At 46.3% G+C, this 15,692-nt stretch overlaps 1 protein-coding gene across 5 annotated transcripts in view; it reads right to left on the reverse strand.

Moving 5' to 3' along the window:
- LOC118904423 (zinc finger protein 660) overlaps window positions 1-7,369 on the reverse strand; it is a 31,559-nt gene extending 24,190 nt beyond the window's left edge. For all 5 annotated transcript variants that reach the window (XR_005021985.1, XR_005021984.1, XM_036870522.1 and 2 more), the window contains exons 1-3: window positions 7,049-7,369; window positions 5,011-5,551; window positions 1,070-1,241 (exon numbers count right to left, since the gene is read on the reverse strand). Coding sequence is in view for 3 of the 5 variants with exons in the window: in XM_036870522.1 (XP_036726417.1) it covers window positions 1,070-1,241; window positions 5,011-5,433 (595 nt within the window). In the remaining 2 variants the exon portion in view is untranslated. The remainder of the gene's footprint in view (window positions 1-1,069; window positions 1,242-5,010; window positions 5,552-7,048) is intronic.
- Between the last annotated feature and the right edge of the window lie 8,323 nt (window positions 7,370-15,692).

A 15,692-nucleotide genomic window follows, 5' to 3' on the forward strand; every position in this document is an offset into this window, starting at 1 on the left:
CTCTTCCCCTCATTCCCTGGCTTCTCTTCCTTCACCTGCCCTCTCATCACGGACACTGCAGGCGTTCAGGCCTCAGAGCTTCCCCTTTCCCTCTCTCAGAGATCTCACGACTCCCAATCTCTGCTCTTAAGCTGTCAGTTCTCTCTGAGACCCCTATCACAAGCCTCCAGTTGCCTATTGGACATTTCACTTGGGTGTCCCACAACACCTGAAATTCAGTGTCTAAAGTGCATGTTTCCATCTTCCTTTCCTGACTTCCCAAGTTTTCTCAGTGATTCCAAACATCGGCCAAAACCCGCTAATTTTCCCTCCTCTCCATTGTCCCATGGATTCTTCGTTCAAATATGTGTCACATCTATCACTTTCCATTCCACTCAAACCCACTCAGGCAATTACTGCCTCACATCTGTTCTCCTACACTAGCCTCCTAGTGAGGCTCCCGGTCACTGGTCTCCACACTCAACTCACAGTGCTCATGAGCCACACTAATCCTTCTGAAATACTGTTTCTAACACTTCAATCCCCTGCCCGCAAAATCTTCCTGGCCTCCATCCAAAGGCCCTGCACAAGCAGACCCCAGGCTCCCAAATAAGTCCTTCCTGACCCGACCTCAATGGGGTCCAAGGAACTCCCACTTAGCGAGTGTCTTTGCTCCAGCCCTCCATGATCTCGCTCACCGCTTACAATGTCCACATGGCTCATTCATGACGGCATCAAATGCCTGCGGACAGATATCACTCACATGTATCTTATGAGGTTGCCTCTTCTTGCACTTAGGTCTGACTCTCTGCCAACTAGATAACAAGCTCTTTGGAAGCAGTGCCGGTGTACTACATCTCTCTGGTCCTCAACAGTGCCTTTGCCATGAAATGTGCTTGACAAAAATGTGCTAAATACACGAATGATTGGAGAATAAGCAAAAGGAACATACAAAGTCACTAGGGAAGGAAGACACAGGGCAGGGCAATAAGGGACTCCAATGGGGTGGGAGATGGGGAGATGAAGGAAAGGAGACTCCGAAAGAGAGAAAGGAGGAATGACTTAAGGCCAAAGCGGGGGAGGTGAGTACCAGAGTGCCCACTGGGGAGGCGGTGGTGTGCCCCAGGGTCACCAGGATGCTCCAGGTGGGCTCCGGGTGCCGAACCCTCACTGAGGAGTGAGGTAGGAGGAGATTCCTCTGTTGCACCCAAGGCTGTCATCTCCTCTGAATGCATTTCCTGTTCCTGTGCCGGAGCTGAAACCTAGAGACAAGGAAATAAAATTGGGTCCAAAAGAGCATCCTTGAAGGTACAGAACCCAAAACCTCTAAGAAGCACCCCCAGGAAAGGAAGCCAGGGAAAGAAGAGCCAGAGGGTCCTTCTAGCCCCACCAGTACAGCCAACTGGGGCAAAAATGTCAAAGCAGGATCTACAGCTTACAATCCTATTTGCCATCCCTCTGTTGACCCTTTTGGTAGGAGCTTCAAGACCAGATTATATAACCATTTCCACTCTGTGTCAGTGCTTCAGACACACATTTGCTTATGAAGAACCCCCTGGAAAAAGGAGTCAGGAAAGTAATTCAGTACACTCCCTAGGGCCTCAGCCTACAGAATAGATCAATCAGAAGTACCAAGGAGTAAAAAGTGACAGGTGTATGTACCTGTATGTGCACAAATAATGCTACAGAGGCTGACAGCTGGAGCAATACCCCAGAACAGCAGCTGACAAACCTCAGCTTTTCCAACTTCTCTCAGCAAAAGTGTCTCCTCTTCAGAGAAGCCATCCCTGACCACACTGACAAAGCAAGGATAGTCACACTCTCTCAAATTACCTGGTTATATTTTCTATAGCATACATTAGTCTTTAAATTATCTTATTTATACCTTTACTGTCTATTTCTCTGCCAATGAAGTATAAGCGTTTTGAGGGTGAGCACTGTGTCTTGGTCACTAGCTCCTAGAACAACGTTTAGCCCAATGGTGGTGTTCAATTAATATTTGCTGACTGACTTCCTCTCGATATTTTGCTAAGAGTTATCTGCAAACTTGGTTTTCAGTATGTACTACCTCTCCCCAAAAATCTATACAAAAAGTCAAATAGAAAAAAAAAAAATTAAAAAAAAGTCAAATAGGATTACATAACACCAATCTTTAGAGACCTCGAGAATATCTCAGAGCATAGACCTTTTATTTTCTAACCCTTGCTTGTTGTCATCAAATCAGTTCCTCACAATCTCATGGTTACTACTTGTACCAGCACTTAGAGCAGAAAACCTAAAACATTATCTAAATAAATCACTTTTTAAAAATGGAAATATAGTTGATTTACAATGTTGTGTTAGTTTCAGGTGTACAGCAAAGTGATTCAGTTATACATACACATATATTCATTCTTTTCCAGATTCTTTTCCCTTGTAGGTTATTAAAGAATACTGAGCAGAGTTCCCTGTCCTATATAGTAGGTCCTTGTTGATTATCTTAAATATATCACATTTATAAGCTCACTCACTCTGGCATGTACATAGCACAGCATAAGGTGAAAATAACTTCTCCTTCAACAAAACACATGGATTTGCCCTACTGGGTTACATCTGCTGAGAAGTTAGGGGGCTCTCTCCTTTAGTGTATAGCTCTCCAATGGAATGGTAGGTCCAAGAGGCTCCCTGCAGTCTGGGGTTCCCCAGCTCTCCCCTGGATGGTTCTTATAAATGGGACTTAGAGCTCTTAAATACAGCAGCTGTGGGTACTGGCAGAATATAGAACTTAACTGCACTGTGATAACACAACCTTGTAATTCACTGACAATGAAATCCTGATAAAGTTCCTATTCATTACCTAGGACTCATAAGTGTCCTCTCCTCGCAGGCCATGAAAACCCCATTCCAATTTTCATTCCAAGATGGCATTCCACAGCAAGACATTAGGGAAAAGGTAGTGGCTTAGAATCTAGGGAGCTGGAAAATCCTGGTTCCCACACACACGGACAAAGGGACTGCTTACTAGCTCTGTCATCTTAGATGAGCCAGTTAACTTCTCTGCGCTTGCATCGCTTGTCAAACGGAGATAATGATTACTATTTGCATACCTTGTAAGCCTGCTAGGAGCTCAAATTAAAAAAGATATAAAAGCATTCTGTAAATTCTGCAGCCCAGTAGGGATGCCTCTACCGCTCTCTCCAGCCCCAATGTGCACGCATGTGCATGCTCACTCCTGCTGATCACAATGACATTCCTTAATCTCCTCCTGGCAAACTCCCATGAAAAAGCCTGTTTTTTCATTTAGTCATAAAAACATTTTCTGAATCCAGGCTAGGTGAGATAGTCCTGTTCTCATGTCCTTATGTCAGAAAACTTAAGCTGGTGACAATGGCAGAGTAAGAAATGGAGTCCAAAGATCCCACTTCTAGGCTAGAGCCATGAGTGTTCAGCTGCCCTGTCAACTGTTAGTCACTCTCCTGGGTGTGTGACTCAGTCACCTTTCTTCTGAGGCTCGCTGGATAAAAGACAGTTTTAATGGAGGCTACATTCTCTTCTGCTTCAGCAAAAAGAAGGTGGGAGATAGGGAAATTTTCCTTCTACCCACCTCACTAAATAGCACTCTAAACATTTCCTCAACCACTTGTCCTTGCCTATGGTTGGACCTAACTGCTCTCTAGACCCTACTGATAGTTGATTTACCCCTGTGTTTACTTGTTTAAACAAGGAAATAACGACTGACAATGGACCTGATACTGTCAGAGGGTACTGGCTATTACTCCTGGAAAAACTCTAGCCCTAGGACTCCAATCAATTGGAATTCATTCCCTAGGCCTAGATATGTAATCATTTTTGAAAAAGCGCTGAATAAAAATGATGTACTGGGTACTAAGGAAATTTCACTGGTACTGGTTTTCCCTGGTAAAGCACAAAGGAGGAAAAGTAGAGGGAACCCTAATCCATCCTGCTCAGTTACAAGGGAGCAATTGGAGACTCATCAGGAAGAACTGACTCATCCACGGTGTGATGGTCCTTTGATGTCAATTGAGCTCTAATCTAGGTGTTGCTGTGATGGTATGGTGTACAAGTGATTAAAATTCATAATCGGTTTAAGTAAGGGAGGTTATCTTAGATGATCTGGATAGGCCTGATTCAATCAGTTGCAAGGCATTAAAATCAGAGCTGAAGGTTCCATGAAGAAGGAATTCTCTTTGTGGACAGCAGCTTCAGCCTATGCCTGAGAGTTCTAGCCTGAACTTTCTGACAGCCTACCTTACAAATTTCTGACTTGACTTGTCAACTCCCACAATGACATGTCACCTTCTAGCAATATATATATGTATGTATATATATAATTTCCTCCTGGTTTTGCTTCTGTGGCTGAACCCTGACTAATACACATAGTCACTGAACTAGTTAGCTCTGTGATCCTAGAAGCCAGATTTCCCACTGTTATGACACTGCTGACTCTCCAACTTTTCCTTTTATTTGAGTTACCCTGGCTTAAAATTTGAGAGAACCCCAGAAAGTAGGGAAAATCAAAAATAGAATTAAAGAAGCGAAAAGATCCCCATTGGGTTTGGAAAGCTAGAAAAGAACAAAATGATGATGAGGCCCAGAACTGTTACATCTCATAAGGAACCTAAAAGGCAGGAAAACAGCGCAGTAACTTGGAGAAGTCCGAGGAAGTAATGAGAACTTCTCAAATGAGGGCCCATGTTATCAGCATACCCTAAGGGCTACTTCTCCCTGACATGCTTCCCTGTTCTAACCAGTGTGCAGATCCTCTGCGTGTCAGGAGCACTGTGTGCAGCTCCAGGCTGCAGCTAGGTTCACAACACAGTACTTCACAAAGTAACTCACAGAGCGTGGCTGGGATCTGCATTTTTGCTTAAGGCTAGGAGCACAAAACTCTTCCTCCTTTATACATGGCACTGGCTCAGGAGTCCCAAAGGCAAACCAGCTTAGAGCCTAGGGAATGGAGAATGTCTATTCTCAGGCTACCCCAAGCAGTATAGAATGGTTCCAGATGCCATTCTAGACTCGGCCGCTCACCTCTCCTGGTCCACTAACGTGTCTCTGGAAATCCTCCACCACAGCCACAGCCTCCTCGCCACTCTCAGGGTGATGCAGCTGCACCCAGGTCCGCAGTTCCCCTGGCAGGATGCTCAGGAACTGCTCCAGGACCAGCAGCTCCAGGATCTGCTCCTTGGTGTGCACCTCCGGCATCAGCCACCAGCGGCAGAGCTCCCGGAGCCGGCTCAGCGCCTCCTGCGGCCCAGACATCTCGTGATAACATAACTGCCTGAAGTGCAGCCGGAAAATTTCACAGACAGGAGGGTGATTCTTTTGGAGACTGCAGCCCTGCCCCCAGCTCTGGCTCTCTGGCTCCTGTTTCACGGTCAAGCGCCCCTCCTGCCTCTGGAGAACAGCACCCCTGGGGATGAGGCCTGAAGTTCCTCTGCCTTGGGCGGCCATCGTGACACCAAAGAGAAGCTTGTTTCAGTTGTGGTTTGTCCGATTAAAATGATGGTCTGTAATTCAGGTCTCAGAAGCTGTTGTCAGAGTTGAGGATGTGGGGTGATGGGAACGTCACCTACAAAAACATCAAGAGAGAAATCAGAGTCCCCAGAGTGCTCAGCCCCAGGTGGATGACAGACCCTCCACAGTTAAAAAGCAAAGCTCTAGAAAAAAGAAAAAAGAGCACAACCAGGGCAGTCTCTCTAAGCATCACTCCAAGTGACTTCCTTAAGGTTTCAGTGGCTCCCATCACCTGCAGGATAAAACCTAAATGTCTATGCCTAGCATCCACAACCTGGCCTGAGGCCTCTGTCCTAGCCACACCCTCTACCACTTTCCCCAGGTACCCACCAGGCTAGAAAGACTGCAATGATCTCCAAATGTGGGATATGCAAGATAATCCAAAAGGTGGATAAAGAAATACTAAGTTGTTATTTAACTATTTAGTGGATGTTTTATAATGTGCACTGAAATTTGTACAGCAGTACATACCTTTAACTCACAAATAAACCTATGTTGGAAATGCATGCTCAAAACTCTTCTACTCTACTCTTTAGTAATAGAGATGCACAATAAAGAAAGTTAGCGACTAAAGCTCTGAAGACACAGCTAGAAGCCACACATACTCCTTCTCTGGATTTTTCTGCTTCTGAAACTTTTGACAAACACCTACTCACCTGTCAAGACCCAGAACAAATGCTATTTTTCTCTTGAAGGCATTCCTGATTGCCTCATGCAGGAAGGGGAGCTGGTCACCTCCCTCTTGGTACTTGTCAGTGTAACATTGTATTTTAACTAATTTATGCACAATTCATCACTCACACCCTCCAAACTGCTGGATGGCCACAAAAGAAAAGGAACCCAATGGAGTAAGAAATGCCAGACCCTTTTCTACTCAACCCACTTCCCCTAGAAAGCCTTGCTGATCTCTCCAGGCTTAAGTGTGGTTACCGCCTCAGTGAACCCACAGTACCTTTTTCATTCAAACCTCTGCTAGAGCACTTCTCACACTGTGTTTGGGACTTACACGACTGCCTCCTCCACTTTATGGGAGGACTCAAAGGGCAGAGCTGGTTCCCAGTCATCTTTGTACGTGTGTGTGTACTTGGCATACAGAGGCACATACATATCTGGGAAGTGAATGAATGATACTGAAGTTAGGGGTGGGGGCGACTTTTATCCAGTTTACATACTGTAAAACCCTGAAAATGAGCACCTTAGTGGTAACTAGGGCATCTGTGCTATGCTTCCAATTCACCATGCATCTTGGTACCTTGGGTAAGCTACTCTCTCCAGGGCTGAATTTCTCTAAAAAGACAAACATAGACTTAAAAATCTGTGACTCTGCTCTGAGATACATAGAAAGTTCAGGCCATTTTCCTACTTCCCTTACTGCTCCGAATGCTCAGCCCCTCATCTCATCTGGATTTTTGACTCTCCAAGCTATACTTCACGTCTGAAATTCTGACTGGGTCTGACCCACTTCTGACGCTTCGTACTGTCTTCCAGCGCAAGGCTGGGAAAACGTCTATCTACATTTCGCGTTCGACCAGGCTTCTGCGGCGCCGCTCACCTGGCCACGTCTGCCCTGCTCATCGCTGTACCCGCAGGTGCTGGGCTCTGTGCCAGGCACGGCTGGTCAGGGCACTGGGACAAAGAGGCGGCTCTACATCTAGCGGCTTCTGAGCGTCACGGGGACCGCGCCGCCAGCCGCGGGGGCGAAGAGTGGGTCGGGCCGGCGTAGCCGACCTGGGCTGTGGGCGGCCGCAGCTCCAGCCTAGCGGCCCCGGGCCCCGGCAACACTTCGCTTCCCACCCCGGGCCCGCTCACCGGGGCACCGCGCCCGCGACCCCCGAACACCAGACGCCGCCGCAGCCGGTATAAGCGAAAACAATGGCCGGGCCGGAAACGAGAGAAGCCCCACTTCCGGCCTCTCCAGGATCCCGGAAGTCTCGGTTGAGGAAGTGGGCGCCCGCGCCCCCGTGCCCCCGCAGCCACACAGCTGGTGACACCTTGGGAGCGGAGGCCACCCCCTCCGGACCTGGCTGGGGCACAGCGGCAGCAGCGGGGAGGGGGGGTCTCAACTGAGATCTCAGGCTGCACACGTGCTGCTCTCAGACCATTCTAGGTCTGGGCGACCCTGCCGCACCCCAGCTTTGCCCCTTACCCTCCTGGTGGCCTTGGGAAAGAAAACCTAACCTCTGAGCCTGTTTTTTCATCTGAAAAATGCAGAGCACAGCGTGCACCTGACAGGGCTGTGAGAGCTGAAAGGGGTAACATAAGGACACTACACAGCAAAAGACCTGACATATCCTGAGCATGCAGTCAGATATTATTATACTGTTTGTGACGCCCAGGGCATTTTCACCCAATGTGAGTCTTAATGAAATAAGCAACAGGCATCTCCGTCTTACTAAAGAAGAAATGAGCCCAGAGATTGTGATATTTTGGCCAGCAGGTGTGGTTAATCTTTCCTAAAACAGAACAAGCACTCTGGTGTCCAAGGAGAGGCCCCCTAGGGCGGGCCAAGGAGCTGATAAAAAGTGGGAAGTTATGGGGACAACATAATCTAGATGCAATTGTCTAGTCTAATATCTGGGAGGCAGGTGTTACCCAGGTGGACTTCACCTGGAAGAATGGTTTGCATACAGAAGCATGTGAACAGGTCCCTGCTGCTAACATGATTGAGGAGGCTCTGAAGGTACAACCTCCAAAAACGAATGATGTATGGGGCTAACGAAAAGCCTCTGCAACTTGAGGCAGTAAAAGGACGTATGAAAAAAATATATTCAAGAAAAACTTGAGTTCCAAAGAGAAACAAAGGGCAAAGGATAACATCAGCCACATTTCCAATGGAGTTAACTATGTATCTTATGCATTGGGTTGGCCAAAAGTTTCGCTCGGGTTTTTCCGTAACATCTTACGGAAAAACCCTGATGAACTTTTTGGCCAACCCAATATCTTGTTGTAGCCTAGCAAGTAGTTCCTTTACAGGGTCTGAAGTAACAGTAACCTGTGCTGTCCAGGCCATCAGCAATATCCCAAGGGTGTTCTGGGTCTACCTCTGGACCTGACATGTGTCCTTCACATCTCTGCATAAGCCAGGACAGAAACGAAGGCATAAGAAGACCTACTGCAGGGTTTTTACAGTCTTTAAAGAGGTCTCTTAGAGCAGTCTTGGCCCACTGAGCCTGATGAGTGGCCTTCTGATATCAAGGTCACCCTCTACATTTGGAAACCTCACAGGGAGGTCTTGGCTATCTGGTCCTAGCTTCTGCCTGACATTGCCACTGCGTGTGGCCCACTGGCCCATTAAGGCCTCAGAGACTCAGGGATATCGAGCAGGAAATCTCTTAAGGCCAGGCCAAATGCTGTCAGCTCTTTTTCAGGTTTCCCTGATGATGCGTTGTCCTGCAGTTCTGGCTGCCTGGTATGTAGGAGACTTAGGGATCTGGAAAACAAGATTAAGTTTTTTCATTCCTCAGAGCTGTTTCATGCCCAGGTGGTTGGCTTTCATTGTCTGTGAGAGCCAGCTTCATCTGGGAAGTGTGTCCAGACTTCATAGGTTCCTCTGTGGCCAGCACTGTGGGCCTAACCTACCATGACTGGATTGGGTTCTAGTGGAGGAGACATGCTCCATGACGCCCCTCATATAGCACCTTGGGAAACCTATATTTGGGCCAAAGACAGTCCCAGAATACCTGAGGGAACACCACCCCTGACCTCTCTGGGAAACTATCACATTAGCTTTGGTATGAGAGCTAATAGAACAAGTAACCCAGTTCTATGTGCCTGAAGCAGAACTCACCATCTACCCCCAACCCTGAAGCTCCACTCACATTCACATCACTATAAAGGGCACTATCATTCATCCAAGAGCCCAAACTAGAACGTGGATGTCATACCATGGGCTGGGTGACCATAGGAGAGCTACGTAGCCTCTCTGTGCTACAGCTTCCTCATCTGTAAAATAAGGAGAATAATAATAATGATACCTAAGTCATGAAGTTGATATGAGGATTGGATGAGATAATATATATATATATATATATAAAGCACTTAGAATGTGCCTGGCACATTGTAGGTATTATAGGTGTTTTCTAGTATCATGTTTACTCACACTTCTTTATACCCTGTATTCAGATTATTGCTGAGTCTTTGCCCCATTTGTATGTAATAACAATAATAATGACAACAAAAAACAATAGAAAATACCTATATCACTTACTATGCTGCTCTGCATCATCGCCACTGTTCACTTCCCTGTGTTAAGTCTTGCCTGGTGTGAGGGCAGCTGTGAGAAGGATGTTCCTAGGGACCTTTGGGATTTAAGGAGACCACAAAGAGAGGAGCATGGTCAGGTCTGGAGATTCTTTGTCCCCAAACTGCTCATACTTTCTGACATCATCTGTGTGGACAGTCCCCTTTTCAACAGCCAGGATACTCTTACACACCCTGAAAATAAGATGGGGGTCCTAGAACTGCTCCTTGTGGGGGGATAGTTGTAATATGGGCAGGAGACCCCAGTTACTATGCTTGAATGGGAATGTATGAGGCCCAAGCTCTAGCCAAGAGAGCAAAGAGACTGTCCTATCACCTTGAAAACTTCTCCTTGTCCTTCAAGAATTAGCTGAGAAACTCCATTCTCCAGGAAGACATCCCAGGACCCCATCTCCCCACCTGGATTAGGTGCCCCTTCCTTTGTGCTCCTGTGGTGGCCTGCCGTGTGCTTGTCACGGCCCTTATTTGTTGCACCAGGTTAACACTGTTTACTTGTCAACTTCCCCCATGCACAGTAAGCCCTATGTGGGTTGACACCATGTCTCTCTGGTTCACAGTTGGGTCCCGAGGCACAAACTCTAAGCCTGGCTGGTTTTAATATCTGTCTTGGCCGGAAGACAAGGTCAGTCCACCTTTATTTCCCTGGTGTCCAGTACAGAGCCTGGCCTAACTCTAAGAAATGTGTCCTTGATCCAGGTTGTTGTGGAAGGCTTTTTAAGCAGGGAAGGAATCTGTTAAGTCTGGGCTTTGATTGCCAGCTATACTGAGGGGCTTGGAGGGAAAGAGATTGAGACATCCATTGTATCTGCTTATCTGCTTTGCCACCCCAGTGCCTCTGTAAGACAGAATCATTAGTTTACAGGCGAGGATTCTGAGTCTCGGCAAATGTCCTGCTTCCTGGGTAACACTTTACTGGCTGAAAAGGGCACGGAAGGCTTTGAATTCAGGTCTATAGACCACCCCCCTTCCTCCTCTTTTTTTTCTGTTTTAGGATCCTATCTCTAACCCTCATTCAGTCCTCATTCTTTAATTACTCTCAGATTTCTTCCTGCTGGTGGTGTGTCAACGATGGTCACAGAACATGGCCTCGTGGTAGACTCGGGAAAGGCAAGGATTCTCTAGGTCTTCTGGCCTCAGGTATCCCGCGAGGAGCCAAACCCTGGCGCAGAGACCAACGAGATAAGAAGGCCTCCGAGCTTCCTAGATGGAACCGGAAGTGGCTCCAAGGGCCCGAAGATCGGAGAGGAATTCGCTTCCGGCGCATCTTTTGTTCAGGAATCGTTGGCAGCTACTGCGGGTGGGGAGGCTAGCGGGCTAGTCGTGGAGCTTCCTCTGGTTGCCAGGAGTGGGAGCCGCGGTCCCGGGCTGTTCCTGCCCGCTGTTGGCGCTGGTATTGACCCTCCCTCGTGACGCACATGATGAGACAGGCCCAGAGGGCAGCAGGAAACTTCCGGGGATACCAGCGCATCCCCGACGGGGTTTGGTGGGAACGCAGGACTGTCTCCCCGCCTAATACTGCTCGACTCTCCGTGCTTCCTTCCCGGCATTTATCCCAGAGGCCTTCGGAAAAGCGGGGCACTGTATTCCGTGGTCTTTGTTCTAGCTTAATCTCCGTCCCGAAACCCCTCAACCCGACCCTCAGCTCAGCCTCTGGCCCACCGAACTGCAGATTTGCCAAGTGGAAGGAGCGTTTTCAGCCTATCCTACCCACAGCTCCCACAGACACCAGGGATGTTATTAGCAAGGACTCGTGGATTGCACAAAGGATCCTTAGAGCCGCTGGTCCAGCCACCACCTTCCCACCTGTTATGGGTGGGGAAACAGGCCCATGGAGGGATTTGAACTGAGACCTTCTGCCTCCCATTCCAGAGACCTTGTCTCTTTTTCTGAGCCAGTGTCTGTGACCTTGAGTCTCCTAAAGCACAGTTTTGGTCTTGGAAATAATAAACTTGATACTATTGGCTGTAATCTTTCAGTTTCTGGGTATTGTTGGGCCTTAGATTTGAAATCCAAATTCTTCCAGAAGCATCTCAAACATAGATTGGAGTTTCTTTCCAGCCTGTGAGTATGGCAGACCTCAACTTTGCCACTTACAATCTGGGATTTGCAATTTTGGGCAAGTTATATATCCACTGAGTCTTAAGTTTCTTCATGTGTGAAATGGAAAAAACCAATCCATGCCTGCTTATCCCTCAGAGTTGGGAGGATTGAGTGAGGTAAGTTGTGAGTTTTGACATGTCCTGTTAAGCACTATCCAAAGATTAACAAAAGCACCTACACAAGAAACTTTGGATTCAAGGAGGGAGATGGAAATGACTGGACGTTGGAAACATGAAGGGCAAGGGGCAGGCAGACACTGATGACTTACAAAAGGCAGTATCTGATAACAACGTAAGAGAAGTTCAGAGAGCCAAGAAAGGGATTGATCTTGAAAGGGGTCAGAAGCAGCCTCAGAGGGAAGAGCATTTGAGTTGAGCCTTGAAGCAGGATTTAGGGAGGTTTGGCAGGGAGAAGGAACAATATGATCAAATGTTGAGAGATACACATTTCTGGGGGGGGTCGTTATTTCAGTCCAGTATTATAAGCTGTAGGGAATTTAAAAACGGTGATGAGATCTCTAATTTAGATGTATAAAATCTATGTGCCCCCTAAGCCACCGTAATGACCCCTGATGATCCTGTTTTTCCACCACTAGAGGACAGGTGATATTGTACTTCCATTCCTTATTGCTAGTTGAACAATCGGGAGAAAGCCAAGAAGAAGCTGAGCCCTGATACTCCAGGGAAATTGTAAATTCTCTTCCCATTTTAGGCCTCCAGGATGTCTCCATCTGCACTTGGAGGGCTTCCATGACTAAGCCTAATCTTTTCTAAGAGTATCTAGCAGATTACCCTGTGCCCCAATAACACCAGTGTTCCATACACTCATGTTTCTATAGAGTAAGCATGCAGAACTTGCTAAGTGAGTGGATGTTTCCTACTTCCTCAGAGAAGGCGTTCCAGAGGGCCAGGTTAGTTCTCCCAGGAGGTGGGCAGGAGTATTGTTCTCTCTTTCTCTCTTTCCTAGCAGTGTCTGGAACAAGACTGTCTCCAAGGGTTGCTCACCTGAAATATGTTGAGCCTGTTGCCCTGTCATCCTACATCCCTGTCATTTCTGGCTTCCTTCCATTGCCCAGAAGCTGGTGGAGCCTGGGAAGAGGATAACAGTGAAGAAAAGTCTGATATCTCTCTAAGTACCAATTAGGGTAGAAAGGGCTTGTCATTGGCATCAAGTTTACTGATAAGGGATGCACAGTAAAGTTCGGAGAGTAAAGCTCTAGTGGAAACTTCTCAGTGTGAAAAGGTCAGTTGTGTACTGGAATTTAGCTTGTGTTTGCTCTTTGCTTCTTGGACTATGATAAGTGCTACAACTCTTCTCTGGAAGAAGCACTTCCCTCCCCGAAGTTTTAATGTATCTTTTCTTTTAGGACTTTTCTAGCCCTCTTGCCAGAATTTTGTTTCATTTCATTAATCCTAATCTCACACCTTTGTTCCAAACAGTTTCACTCTGCTGTGATGTCCTCCAATTTCAAAACTTATAGCAAATACTAACCATTAAAAATTCCTTGTAACACTGTCTGAAAAATGAACTTCTACCTGGCTTCCGCATTTGTCTTTTTTTTTTTGATATCTATTAAACTTTCTTTTTTATACAACTATATTTTATACCAGTGATCTATGTGTCATAAAGTTTGTGTCTGATTTTCTCCTTTCTTTTTTTCTATTGAATAAAAGATTCTTTAAATTCTATAGTGCTTTACAGTTTTCAAAACTTTCACACATGTGATTTCATACAATACCATAATAACTCTTTTTTAAATTCCCTACCCCTATATTGCCCTCCCCACTTTCCTCTCCCCACTGGTACTAGTTTGTTCTCTGTATCTGTGAGTCTGCTTCTCTTTTGTTTTATTCACTAGTTTGTTGTATTTTTTAGATTCCACATGTAAGTGATATCATACAGTATTTGTCTTTCTGTGACTTATTTCACTTAGCATAATGCCCTCCAAGTCCATCCATGTTGCTGCAAAAGGCAAAATTTTGAAAAAGTTTTGTTGAAGTATAGTTTATTTACAATATTGTGTTTAATTTCTGCTTTACAGCAAGGTGATTCAGTTATACATATGTATATATATATTTTTCATATTCTTTTCCATTATGGTTTATCACAGGATATTGAATATAGTTCCCTGTGTTATACAGTAGGACCTTGTTGTTTTTCCATCCTATATATAATAGTTTGCATCTGCTAATCCCAAACTCCCTGTCCTTCCCTTCCCCACCCACCTCCCCCTTGGCAACAATATGTTTCCTATGTCTGTGAGTCTGTTTTTGTTTTATAAGTATGTTCATTTGTGTCGTATTTTTATTTTACTATTTTTAAAATTAACTTATCTTTTTATATTTGGCTGCGTTGGGTCTTCATTGCTGCACATGGGCTTTCTCTAGTTGCGGTGAGCAGGGGCTGGTGGCTTCTCTTGTTGCAGAGCACAGGCTCTGGGTGCGCGGGCTTCGTTAGTTGTGGCACGTGAGCTCAGTAGTGGTGGCTTGTGGGCTCTAGAGCGCAGGCTTAGTAGTTGTGGCTCACAGGCTTAGTTGCTCTGCAGCATGTGGGATCTTCTTGGGCCAGGGATCGAATCCGTGTCCCCTGCATTGGCAGGTGGATTCTTAACCACTGCGCCACCAGGGAAGTCCCTGTGTCGTATTTTAGATTCCACATATAAGTGATATCATATGGTATTTGTCTTTCTCTTTCTGATTTACTTCACTTACTATGGTAATCTCTAGGTCCATCCATGTTGTTGCAAATGGCATTACAGTATTTCATTCTTTATATTTATTTATTTGTTTGTTTGTTTACTGGCCACCCTGCACAGCGCGGCATGCAGGATCTTAGTTCCCCAACCAGGGATCCAACCCATGACCCCTGCAGTGGGAGCCTGGAGTCTTAACCACTGGACTGCCAGGGAAGTCCCTATTTCATTCTTTTTAGTGGCTGAGTAGTATTCTATTGTGTGTGTGTGTATGTGTGTGTATATATATATACACCACATCTTCTTTATACATTCATTAGATTGTTTCCATGTCTTGGCTGTTGTAAATAGTGCTGCTGTGAACATTGGGGTGCATGTATCTTCTCGAATTATAGTTTTGTCTGGGTATCTGCCAAGGAGTAGGATTGCTGGATCATATGACAACTCTATTTTTCGTTTTTAGAGGAACGTCCATACTGTTTTCCACAGTGGCTACATCAACTTACACTCCCACCAACAGTGTAAGAGGGGGTTGGGACTTCCCTGGCGGCCCAGTGGTTAAGACTCCAGGCTTCCACTGCAGGGGGCATGGGTTCAATCCCTGGTTGGGGAACTAAGATCCCGCATGTCGCATGGCACAGCTAAAAAGAAAAGCAGTGTAAGAGGGTTCCCTTTTCTCCACACCCTCTCCAGCATTTATTATTTGTAGACTTTTTTAAAAATAAATAAATTTATTTATTTATTTATGGCTGCATTGGGTCCTCGTTGCTGCACGCGGGCTTTCTTTTAGTTGCGGCGAGTGGGGGCTACTCTTCGTTGCGGTGCACGGGTTTCTCATTGCAGTGGCTTCTTTGTTGCGGAGCACGGGCTCTAGGCGCATGGGCTTCAGTAGTTGTGGCGCATGGGCTCAGTAGTTGTGGCTCACGGGCTCTAGAGCACAGGCTCAGTAGTTGTGGCGCACGGGCTTAGTTGCTCCGTGGCATGTGGGATCTTCCCAGACCTGTGCTCGAACCCGTGTCCCCTGCATTGGCAGGCGGATTCTTAACCACTGCGCCACCAGGGAAGCCCTATTTGTAGACTTTTTAATGATGGCCATTCTGACTGGTGTGAGGTGGTACCTCATTGTAATTTTCATTTGCATTTC

This window comes from Balaenoptera musculus, chromosome 11 (genome assembly GCF_009873245.2).
Source record: "Balaenoptera musculus isolate JJ_BM4_2016_0621 chromosome 11, mBalMus1.pri.v3, whole genome shotgun sequence".
Classification (NCBI taxonomy): domain Eukaryota; kingdom Metazoa; phylum Chordata; class Mammalia; order Artiodactyla; family Balaenopteridae; genus Balaenoptera; species Balaenoptera musculus.